The sequence below is a fragment of the Rattus norvegicus genome, chromosome 4 (genome assembly GCF_036323735.1).
Source record: "Rattus norvegicus strain BN/NHsdMcwi chromosome 4, GRCr8, whole genome shotgun sequence".
Taxonomy (NCBI): Eukaryota; Metazoa; Chordata; class Mammalia; order Rodentia; family Muridae; genus Rattus; species Rattus norvegicus.
Window position 1 is genome coordinate 34,133,931 of NC_086022.1, and position 12,516 is coordinate 34,146,446.

Sequence of the window (12,516 nt, forward strand, 5' to 3'; positions counted from 1 at the left end):
ACGGGGCGAGAAGAGAGCTGAGTCCACAGAGTTGCCCTCTGAGCTCCACATGCATGGCAGCGCACTAGTGTCGTCATACACAGCTGTGATAATCCTTACTGGCCTTTGAATTTGGCAATCTTCCCTCTCCTATACCTGCCATCCTAGGTCTGGTCTTCTCATGGTGTCCTGGATTTCCTGGATGCCTTGTGTAAAGAGCTTTTTGCATTTTGCATTTTCGTTGTCTACTGTGTCAATGTCTTCTATGGTGTCTTCTGCCTCTGAGATTCTCTCTTCTATCTCTTGTATTCTCTGTTTGTGATGCTTGTGTCTATGACTCCTTATCCTTTCCTAGGTTTTCTATCTCCAGGGTTTTCTCCCTTTGTAATTTCTTTATTGTTTCTATTTCCATTTTTAGATTCTGGGTGGTTTTGTTCAAATCCTTCACCTGTTTGGTTGTGTTTTCCTGTAACTCTTTAAGGGATTTTTGCGTTTCCTCTTTAAGGGCTTCTACTTGTTTACTTGTGTTGTCCTGTATTTCTTTAAGGGAGTTATTTATGTCCTTCTTAAAGTCCTCTATCATCATTATGAGATGTGATTTTAAGTCCAAATCTTGTTTTCTGGTGTGTTTGGATATCCAGTATTCGCTTTGGTGGGAGAACTGGGCTATGATGATGCCAAGTGGCCTTGGTTTCTGTTGCTTAGGTTCTTGAGCTTGCCTCTCACCATCTGGTCATCTCTGATGTTAGTTGGTCTTCCTGTCTCTGACTGGAGCTTGGCCCTCCTGTGGGTCTGTGAGCCTGTGATCTTAGGAGTGAGAGCACTCATGGGAGACCAGCTCTCTCCGGACAGACTCTGAGTACGGAGGGCTGTGGGACAACCTTAGCTTTGGGCACAGATGGAGACCGGAAAGTTCCTCAATAATAAGATTTCTAAAAGAAATTTTTTATGTATGTACTCTTAAGAATACCATTTATTTAAAAAATAAGTATGTATTTATGTATATATATGTATGTATGTGCATATATACATATATATTAAAAATTTAGCTATTTATATGTATTTACTGGGCTTTTGCAGAATCACTAAAACTATGTGAAAATTGGAGTCCTAATATCCTCTATATTTGATTTTTAATTATTTCTGAGAATGAGGTAGTGCTATCACTAAGTCAAACACTTATGCTTGGTTTTTATCATTGAGTCTTTCTGTCCATGCACTTCTATGAATACATTGAGAGACATGACAACTTTCATCATTTCAAATCATACAGAAATAATAGTATCAAGGTGCATATAAAATGACTTAGCACTTTCAATTCTTTTACGCTTTTCAATATCTCCACTAATTTCTTATTCCTTCTATAGCTTTTAGATAAGAACTGATTTTAGAAACGGTTCTCTGTGGTATGTGAGGGAAGGGCAAGTGGGTGATGCATTCAATGACACCACCAGTTGTCACCCCCAGGTGCTATAGCCATACTTAAGGAGGAGCTGGGGAGAAGGTTTGGGACTGCCCAGGCCTGGGAACTGATGTCCATCCTCTCTTGAGGCCACTAGAGACTACACTTTTGGAAGTGGGCTGAAGTGCACAGAAGTTAGAAGCCATGGCTTCTACTGATGGTTAGTAAACTTGAGAGCTTCCTTCTGACTCCTCATTATTTGCCTTTAATGAGGTCAGTAATTTGGGAGGTGGCATCTATGTTTTGGCTCCAATTTCTGTGTCTTTAAACCAAGACCATAAATCTGTAATTATACTGCATGAACAGGTGCTTCCTTTCCACAATGGACTAGCTACGCCAGGCACATGTTTAGTCTCATCTACCTGCCTGTTGTAAGTCAACAGGAAGCTGTGTCATCGTTCTGCTCACGGATTGATCAGTTTCAGGAGGCCTATTTCTCTCGTACTTATTTCCCCGATTGTAGAAACGTCAGAAACCTTCTGGGAGGTTTTCTCTTTGCGATAAAATACCTTAGAGAGAAAGTGACATATGTTGGTTTTTATTCCCCCTCAGAACCTAGCGGCCAGTAGTGTTTACATAGCTATACTCTAATGCAAGAAAGATGGGAACATAATACCCCAATGTGCCCATGAAGTTGACTAGAAATATTGCTTACTGTACTAATGTCTTCCTTAATACACTAACTTACATTTTATTTCTGCACGTGAATTAAAAAAGTAATCTTAGTGTGTATGAACAAACCTAAGTTGACTCCAATGGCCAGGGAGTGGGATTGAGCCTGGGGTAGCTCTGGCTAACCTGATACTCTTCACCAAGTGCCCCTTGGTGGTCTTAAACTCAGAAAAGTTCCACTTGTCTGTGCAGACCTGAGATGATAGGTATGAGCCACCATACTCAGCTTACAGACTGACCTCTTACCTTCATTTTCAGGTAATGTGATTTGTTTTTTACATGTATTAGTCTTTAGACTACCCCACCTCCTTCACAGCACTGCTGAGCCCAGGGTTTGAGCCACTATGTGACTCTATGTCTATAAACGGAGACTGTTTACCCCATCAACACTGTCAGATTGGGGCATCTCTCCCAAATCTCCCTTTGCTAAAGTATACTGTGGTAATTATCTTTTATTCAAATAGAAAAATGTCCATGCTGCCTTTATGACCCTTATTTCCAAATAGAAAAATGTCCATGCTGCCTTTATGACCCTTATTTAACAGACCAGGGAAAGAAAGTTTTGGCTTTGCATGTGAATGTTTACTAAACCATGTAGGAATAGAGACCTGAACAATTAGTAGAGACAATGTTAATGGTTTGACTAGTCCATGTGGATCTTGGTGATTTATCCTTCACACACTCCAGAGTTGCATATTTATGGGGGAATATTAAAAAAACAAATAACAATAACTTACCATCAGTTGAAGCTATGAATGAAAACTTGACCTCAGAATACTATGCAGTGACTAGGCTTTAAAGGGTTGAGTGCTGATCTCAGACCGCAACAACTTGGGGTCTTGTCAGACTATTGGACCTGAGCCCCTCTATGCGTACGGTCTTGAGAACTGGTCACACTGCAAGCTTGTGGCCCTCGTTTATGACCCAGAGTATTTCATACAACAGAAAAATGTAGCCCACCCCCAGACCCCAACATGCTGTGCAATTGCAGTCTGGGCTCAGGGCCAAATAAAGCTTTTCTAATTTAATAGTTTCAGTGTGGAAATGATGCTGATAACTATGTGAAATGTGCCCGTTGTCTGGAGAAGGTGAGCACACTGTAGGCACAGGCTTCAGTCCTGTTTCTGGATGCTTTTAAGAAAAGTGTGTTTCTCTGGCCCTTTGTGGCCAGAGACTATTGCATTTGAAGGGCTTTGGGACAGGTAATTTTAAGAGTCAGTGCAGTAGGCTAATGACTGCCAGTTTTGGACAAATGTTATTCTATGTGTTTTTAGGAAGGCATTTGTTTCAGGTGATATTAACATTTCAACCAGTAGGCTAAGGTGGGGTCTACTTCATAATGTGCTGGGTCCTTGTGGATAAATTGATAAGCTGTTAAAGGGTTGAAGAGAATTTATGTAGTTTTATAGTACCTGAGATTTTTTTCAAATTGCTTAAGTTGATAGGACGTACTGTATTGGATGTGGCTGGTACTGGCCACCATTAGCCTTCTAAGATCCCCAATCACAAAGCCACATGCTAGGATTAGCCAGCATTCATTTGAAATATCCTAATTAGAAGTCTGCACTCCAAAGATAAGTCCATTAAGGTAGTTTATTAAATGAGGCATGTTACAGATGGAGAAATGAGTGATATGGAAGATGGGTAAATTGGCTTAAAAAATGGTTTAGGTAAAGGGATTTGAGCAGGTGAGGCCAGTGTGTGTCCGGCTCTTGGTCATGTGCTCTGGCAAGAGTGTCTGTTGATGGATGCAAGTAAGGAGCTGGACATCCTACTGAAGAATAGTATCTCTCTGTAATGAAAAGCTATTAAACAAGTTATTTTTCAAAATGGCTTAAGCCCAGAGGTTGGGCTTTTAGGAGATAGGCTTAGGAGTCTCTTTCTTGTACTTTGTTGGCTCATGTCTCTACATGGAGCAGAAGTTAGTTTGAGGTTTTCCTTCATTGGAATCCGGTGCAAGCCTATGGTAGGAGGAAACTCAAACCCTCACCTCTTCAGAATCTGTCCTGTTAATGCAACCTCCAATTTTAAAGTTATTTATTTATCTTATATATATGGGTACAGTGTTGCTGTCTTTAGACACACCGGAAGAAGGCATCCGATCCTATTACAGGTGGTTGTGAGCCACCATGTGGGTTCTGGGAATGGAACTCAGGACCTCTGGAAGAGCAGTCTGTGTTCTTCAACGCTGATCCATTCCAGCCACTCCCCCCCTCCACTTTGGCTTCTTTTCAGCACAAAGCTCTCCATTCCCTAGTCTCCACGCCCTCTTATTATTGTGAAGCAGGAGGTTGGCCTCAGCTCTGGAGAAGGAAGAAGTTTGAGTTTAGACCAAGCTCTACAATGACCAGGACCCCCTTTCTGGGTGTTGACCATCAAGTTTCTTTTTAAAATATGGAGACGTAGACTGTCGTCAGTTGCCAACTAAAGTCTCTTTAAGTGATCACGTGAAGATGACCTATGATTCTACCAAGAGAGCACGTGATGAGTGGAGTCCACTTGTTGGGAGTGAGCAAGCACGTGGCGTATCCCAGCAGCATTCTAGCATCTTTGATTTGTCAGGAAGATTAAGCAGAACTCAGCCTGTAGTTGTAGCTGTGACCTGTAGGCATATTGTGGAGATCCCTTCCAGTCAGTATTTACAGGAAAGATGGGATTTCTTTAGATATGCGTTGATTAAAATGTATCACAAGGAAATAAGATAAATATATTACTTAACACTGATAAAAATAACATTGCTGCTTTGAAAAGGTGTTGTTCAGTGTAGTGACCATGTAAATAAGATAATGATTCAAGTTGGAATTTTGTTCATTTTTCACAGCCTGGGGTTGCTGGTTCAGAAGCATCCTTGCTAGTATCATTGCGAACTCGTTAGTCCTGAAGGCTTGCCTGCTGGGAAACAGAGATGAGGTCATATTTTGTTTGCTTTGATCAAGGAACAGAATATTGCTTTTTGGCGCTGAATCAAGAAGCCTTAAATTTAAACTTCCCTTTGTTTGCTTTTCTCAGTAAAATAACACAGGAACAATGAGAAGGTGACTGAACTAAATATATGTATCTTGATGCTGTTGACTTTGGGGATCCCGGATACTGCTCGAGGAAAGGGGAAAGGCAGGCACTAATGCATGAGGGGGAAGAGTTTCCCAGTATTTGATTGTTATCCATGTTTTTTCAGAGTAAGATAAGCACAAATAGTACAACTATAACAAGAAAATAGAAAGAACCAGGACAATGTAGATGGGAAGGGGGATATTTATCTAACCCAATCTTTCACCTCCCGGGGTCTTCCTGTCCCAGGCAGAAGAGGAATTGCGGACAAGCAGTGACCTGTTGTGTAATGAGAGTTCATTGCTCCGGACACAAGGAGGAACGTTCACGGACCAGTCTAGACTCTAATACAAAACTGCCTATGCAGAATCTTATTTAAAGGGCATTCAGGACAATAGTAGATGAAATTTTAAAAATTCCTTTTAAAGGAGATGGTAAGTGGTATGTGGGAAATACCATCTGTGGTACTACTGCCTTGGGAGAGCTTCTCCTAGATTCATACTGAACCAACCACAACTCTAGATGATGATGACTATTATTATTATTATTATTATTATTATTATTATTTCATAAATAAGGAAACCTACCTTGCCTTCCCTTGTGGATGGCAAAAGCAACACAGTAACAGCATTTACCACTGGCATCTGCAGTGATTTTTGTGCTTTAATGATACCTATATGGTTAGAGTCTTCCACACCATTAAGGGTCCAGCCTTTTTCAGTCACTTACCTATCTTAGTATGCCACTGTTTGCTAAGCCGTTTTCTCTGTCATTGAATATTCAGGGAATTAGTCACTTTGAGCTGTTATGAATAGTGCCTTAATGAATGAACTTCCTTGTATATCTTTGTAAACAGTTGCAGGTCTTTCTATGAATCTTTTCATATACTATTAACTTGGAGGCATTTCCATTTACAATATATGTTTTCAGATCATTAGTGTGAGTGTGTATTTGGAGGGGTATGTTGGAGATAAGACTAAGACTAAGGCCCTCATACATTTAGGTGAACATTCTATCATTGTGCTGTATCTGTTTTTAATTATTTGTATTTTTAATAGTAGCTGCAGTCTTAATCTATAGCATAATCTTAAATGTGATTCTCTTTGTGATCCAGGTTGACCTTAAAACTCTTGGGCAATCCTCCTACTTCAGCGTCCCAAGTGCTGGATAGTAGGAGTGAGCTAGCATGCCCAAGTTGAGGTATTTTTTCCTCCTTTCATATAGCTACCAAATGAATATGGCTGTGGAAGGATACAAGATTGCACTACCTAATTTTTAATGAAAGTTGTCTTCCTTGTATTTTCAATTAGTTTCCAATTCTTTGAGTTGGAAAGTTCATTACAGATTTTACTACACCATTTTCCTTTAATCCCTGATTCTTCTTGGACCTTCATTATGTGATTATAGCATTTCACTGTTGGGCGTTTCTTTCCTTGGCTTTGGGACAGTTTCACTGTGTAACCCTAATATGGTCTCGTTCAGGGATTCTTTTGCCTTAGCCTCTAAGTGCTGTGATTACAGACAGGTACCACCATGCTAAGCTCATTAACTCTGATTATTTATTGCTGTGCAATGTTGGGATTTACCCTAGGCTCTCACAATCGATAGGCCAGGCTTCTGCCACTCTGCCTAGCCTCTCAGCATTGATTTTTAACAAGTTTATACGTTTTCATTAATACTTTTAGCAATTGTAAACTTCTTCGGAGCCCGATTGTTAAACATCACCCTATTTCGCATTCAGCAGTATTACAGTATATATAGTCAGTCCTCTTCATCTGTATATTTGATATCAGTTCAGCTACTACACACTGAAACGATGAACAGTGCACCTACACTGTGGCCTTCCCTCGACTATCACTAAGTACCAGCTCTCCATAGAGCTTTTGTACTCTTCTGGGTTATACTTAGTCTAGAGGTGTGGGAAGACATGTGTGGACTATACAGAGTCTCTGAGCAGTTTTATAGGACGACATTGCTTGTACATCTACGGATTTCACACGCATGGATGTGGGAGGTACTTGTACACCTACAGATTTCACACGCATGGATGTGGGAGGTGCTTGTACATCTACAGATTTCACACACATGGATGTGGGAGGTACTTCATTCAAACTCCTTCTAGTGCCTGAGGTTAGGCAGATATTTATCTTTTCTTAGTTAAAATTCTATTTTTGTAAATGATGTGAACTAGTTATATTTACATGGCCATCCAATTCCTCCCCTATTATTTATTAAATACACCATGTAACTAATTTGTATAGAAAAGGAATGGATCTGAGTATAAAACTGTCAATATATCAAGGACCAAACTACATTGCTTTAATTAGTGAAGTGTCGATGTAAGGTTTTTTTTAATCATGATTGTGCCCTTTCAGCTTCTTTACTTTTATGAAAATGGATGGTAACTTGACATTAATTGCTCCAAATTTACAAATGACTGGAAACTGACATTTACAGCAAATTTCGAAGCAGTGGTAGTCTTTACAATACTAAGAATTTTTTCCCCTATGTTTTACAGAGAGGGAAATGCCTCAGTATTGTAAGCAGAGATCACAGCGCATTTTATAGGTTCTCAGTTTTGTCTGTTTTTTGAGAGCTATTGGTGAATTATTATGCATGTGTTTAATATTAACATCACATTACTGTACTCTGATTAGTTTTAATATATTTGGTTGACTTCCATGCTTTTTCTTAGTCAATGATAGTTAATCTGTAATAATAAAATATGACTTTTAAAAAATTCTTTATAACTTTTGTTTTGTCGTTTTGCCCATGTCGTTTCTCAGATTATGCATGAACTAACAATGAAAAGTAACATACTTTTCTCTCTGTAGAATAGAATATTGGCTAGATTCGTCAGATTTATCATTTTCTGATATAGAAGACTTTATTATTCCATTTAGTTCCTGAATGTCTGCAGGTGAACTTTGTAAGCACCCGAACTGGAGGAGAATGTTGTAGTGGCGTCTAGGACCCTGCAAAAAATCCAAGAAGATGTTAACTTGTTAAAGCTTTTTCCCCATACTTACTTTACAGACATACGGGTTTGCAGGGACACACATCTGCACACTCACTCACTCACTCCATTCCAGTAAAACTCTTTTATACTCTAGAATTACTCCCAGCTAAGCTGGAGCAATGGTAGGATTAGATGAGCAGAAAATATTAATGGAGTAATTTCATTCAATATTGACTGCCCTATGCAAGGTGCTGTGGTTGACCTGACCATTAGTGTTTCCCTTAAATGCTGTCTATCTGTGCATGTCCTGGCCCCAGGCTCTGTCTTTCTGTCTCTGTCCATATCTCTGTCTCTCCTGTCCTCTCCTGTCCTGTCCTGTCCTGTCCTGTCCTGTCCTGTCCTGTCCTGTCCTCTCCTCTCCTCTCCTCTCTTCTCCTCTCCTCTCCTCTCTTCTCCTCTTCCCTCCTCCCTCCTCTCTCTCTTTCTCTCTCTCTCTCTCTCTCCCTCTCTCTCTCTCTCTCTCTCTCTCTGTGTGTGTCTTAAAATACATGTCTGTTCCATACTTGAATATATAAATCCTTGTTTATTGAAATATCTCTTCCACAAAGTTTTTACTTTTGTGAGAGAAGTTTAACAATCGTTCTGTGGAGGCCGTGGCTGGAGAGGTGGCTCCAGTGTTGTGAGCTGCTCTCCTCCACTTGAGTCTGCTTCCCTGAATCCATTAGGGCAACTAACAACTCCTGCTCCAGGGAACCTGACTCCTCTGGCTCCTGTGGGCCAGTGCACATTGACACGTGGTTAAAAAATTAATTTTAAAACTTACTTTGTATATCCCTCTGTCACATTGGGCAACGTGTCCTACTCTGGTTTATTATTCTATGTCCCCTGTGAGCTGCTCATGAGTGCCCTTTCCAGGGTCTAGCACAGCAGTGTTGAGTTGGTGTGCTAAAATTTGGTTGAAGAAATATATTTTAATACGCGATTACCAAAAGCTGAAAGTGAAAGATAAAAAGGGCTGAGAGAAAGTTATTTATGAGTTTTATAATTTGTTAGGCGCATAGAAAGCCTGTTTTCTATAATGACCAATAAAATGCCAACTCCATGGTATAGAGATATGCATTTTAATGTAGTGCTATTGCTGTGGTGAAGAAACCTAGTAGAGACAAAGGGAAGCTCCAGGAATCGTGAGCGCTAGTGCAGTGGGAGAGCAGGTCAAAACAAGTCCACCCAGGTCCAGAGCTGCCAAGGGCAGGGGTGTGAGGAGTGAAGCCCATGAGTAGCTTTATTGTGTGTACCTGTGTACGAACACTGTCTGTACTCTTGGTTTATTCCAAACAAAAGCAGCACAGAAATGCCCAAATGCATTTATCATTTATCGAGAGCAGCGGGCCCGTTGCAGAGACAACCGATGCCTTTTCTCCACTGTTTTCTTTAGTCAGCCTGCTTCCTGTTTCTACTCTAGTTTTTAATATACTTTCAAAAGCCCTTTTCCTTCCAGGGTATCAGAGTCTGAGGGGAGACTTGTAGAACCTTTTCAGATGTAATGTAGGTGCTTAATAAATTTTGAATCGAATTGAGAGTGACAGATTTTATTCTCGATATTGATTGCACTTAGTATAGATATATTCCATTCTCTCAAATACCCTTCAGTGTACAGAGTGATTTGGGAGCTACTTCAGTTCCTTTGCAAATAGGCACATTTATTATGGCTCTGTCTGAGGACCACACATAGTCTTGTGAATGACTTAAGTTAGAAATAAAGACGATCAATATCTTGTTCATTTTACAGCCTTTGAGCAATATGTTCATAGCTATTTTCTAGAAAGAGCCAATGAAAATTTAATTTAAATCTCTATACAAATAAAATGGCATATGACAGATGAAAGGAGCCGTTTAACATAGTCCAGGACAGTGTAGAATGGAAATCAATTCTGGTAATTCTGTAATTAAGATGTAATTATAGTATCAATATACAAGACCCTTGGGGCTCGTCTAATCCATGCCATAGGGCGGGTTCAGTTTTGGGGTTTGGTAAGATAGCTTTGATGTGCTTTATTCTAGCTTGATCAGGAAATAACAAATCATTGTCCTTGTTAAGTATATTCTGAATGAATAAAGTTTAATGAATATTACTATTCACACAGAGCACTCCATGGCTACTGTTGTTTCTTCAGTTATCGACGATGATAAAGTGTCTCTTACAGTTTTAATTTGATAAGTTTCTTTCATTTGCATTCAATTTTCCTAACATCTTGATTAATTTTAATTATCAAATGATTGTTAGGAGAAAAGTATCAGCGACTGGGGAGAGGGCTTAATAGGTATGAGAGCAAGCATGAGGACCTGAGTTCAAATCCCCAGAAGCCATAAAAGCTAGGCATGGTCCACGTTAATCCCAGAAATGTGGGTAAGCAGAAACAGAAGACCTTGGGGACTTACAAACTGGCAACCCAGCTCCAGTTTGAGTGAGACCCTGCCTGAAGGGAGTAATGAGAGTGATGTCCTTTTCTGCACTCTCTGTGAGCATCTCACCTGCCACACACTCGTACATGCCCATGCACGTGCACACACACACACACACACACACACACACACACACACACGTAAGAGACACACAGACATGCACTCAACATATATATTATACTCATACAAATTTTTTAAAAGAACAAGAAATAAATAATTGGTTTTGCCTTTTCATTAAATTATGTAGTTTGAGATATCGAATGACATCTTTTCTGTTGTTCTTGGCCTTTTACTGTAGGTTTTCAACACGTACTCCAATGAAGACTATGACAGGAGGAATGATGACGTTGACCCTGTGGCTGCATCTGCTGAGTACGAACTTGAAAAGCGAGTAGAAAAGCTGGAACTTTTCCCAGTGGAACTGGAGAAAGGTACACAGGACTCCAGTGTGTGCATCTTCGTATCTCTGTGCTAATAACATGCAGTGACTTTTCCAGGGGGTAGCTTGTTTCGCAGAATTGAGTAAAGTTGTAACCCCCTCCAAACTTTACCAGGTTCAAAGTGAGTTGATGCAGATTTTGAGTAGATAGTTTACTACATGACTCCCCAATCTCTCCAGGTTCATATGGGGAATGTGCTGGCTTGTTTTATGTCACTTTGACCCAAAATAGAGTCACTAGAGAGGAGGAAGCTTCAATTGGGCTAGGAACTCAAACAGGGCAGGAACCTGGAGGCAGGAGCGGGTGCAGAGGCCGTGAAGGGGTGCTGCTTGCTGACTTTCTCTTCCCATCTTGCTCAGCCTGCTTTCTTATAGAACCCAGGACCACCCATGATGGGCTGGACCCTCCCACATCAATTATTAAGAAACTCAGGTGTTTCTATCTGGATTTTGATGATGAGCTATGATGTGGAAATGTAAGCCAAATAAACCTTTTCTTTGAAAGTTGCTTTAGTCGTAGGAATAGTAACCCAAGCTATGGCAGATTGGTACCAGTATCATGCTGGGACAGACCCCTCCAGTTATTTTTGGGAGGATTGTGGGAGGACTTTGGAACTTTGGTCTAGAAAAGCAGTAGTAACCCAGACCAAGATGGTGTGTGTGTGTGTGTGTGTGTGTGTGTGTGTGTGTGTGTGTGTGTGTTCCATTACTTTGTTGGTGTTCCTGGAAGGGCTGAGGAAGGTAAAAACCCACAGGAGGCTGACTTTGAGGAAAGGTTTGAACATTTCTGGTTTGGGGTGGAGGGGCAGTCACGGTAGTTCAAAATGTGGAGATGATGGGAAATCTCTCTGGAAACTTCAGATTTGGAGTGAAGATGGTGAGATGCAGAAAGCTTCAGACAAAAATGCTCCATTCCCTGCTCTGAGAAAACAGAAAGAGAAAAGGGGGAAGGGAAACAGACATTTTTGTCCTGAGTGTTCCTCTTGGAACGACAGCCTGCCTGCTACAGAAGCCTTTGGTGCCTGGAGCAGAGATGGCTGTGCTTGTCCTCTTGTGAGATGGGCAGCCAGAATTGGAATTGTTCCCCTGTGAGCAGAGCACTAACAAATCTGAGAAGCCTTCAGAATGGAGGAATGGGGGCAGATAGATGCCTTGAAAAGCCCCAAAGCAAATGAAGTCAGTACAGATGTAAACAGCGGCTTTACAGACATTCTGAAGCACATTACCAGCAGCAGATACATTGATTTCCAAACGGGAAGTTTGGCTGCAGACGCCGAGGCAACAAGCATGTCTGCTGTTGGGATTCCACATCGGTGACCTAGGAGGCCAATGCTAGACATGACCTAGGAGGGCCAATGCTGGACATGTCCTGAAGCCCAGGTCACATGGCAGCAAACACCCAAGAGTGCCAGGAATAGCACTGATGCATGACTCAGACACAATGGAAGTGAGAAATAGACCAATGAAAGAGATACACAAGTCTAAATGTGGGAG

The 12,516-nt window shown here is 40.8% G+C and overlaps 1 protein-coding gene across 23 annotated transcripts in view; it reads left to right on the top strand.

The window, feature by feature from the left end:
* Positions 1 to 12,516, top strand: part of Ppp1r9a (protein phosphatase 1, regulatory subunit 9A) — a 321,979-nt gene that overhangs the window by 196,982 nt on the left and 112,481 nt on the right. For all 23 annotated transcript variants that reach the window (XR_005503322.2, XM_039108474.2, XM_063286778.1 and 20 more), the window contains one exon: positions 10,882 to 11,014. Coding sequence is in view for 22 of the 23 variants with exons in the window: in XM_039108474.2 (XP_038964402.1) it covers positions 10,882 to 11,014 (133 nt within the window). In the remaining variant the exon portion in view is untranslated. The remainder of the gene's footprint in view (positions 1 to 10,881; positions 11,015 to 12,516) is intronic.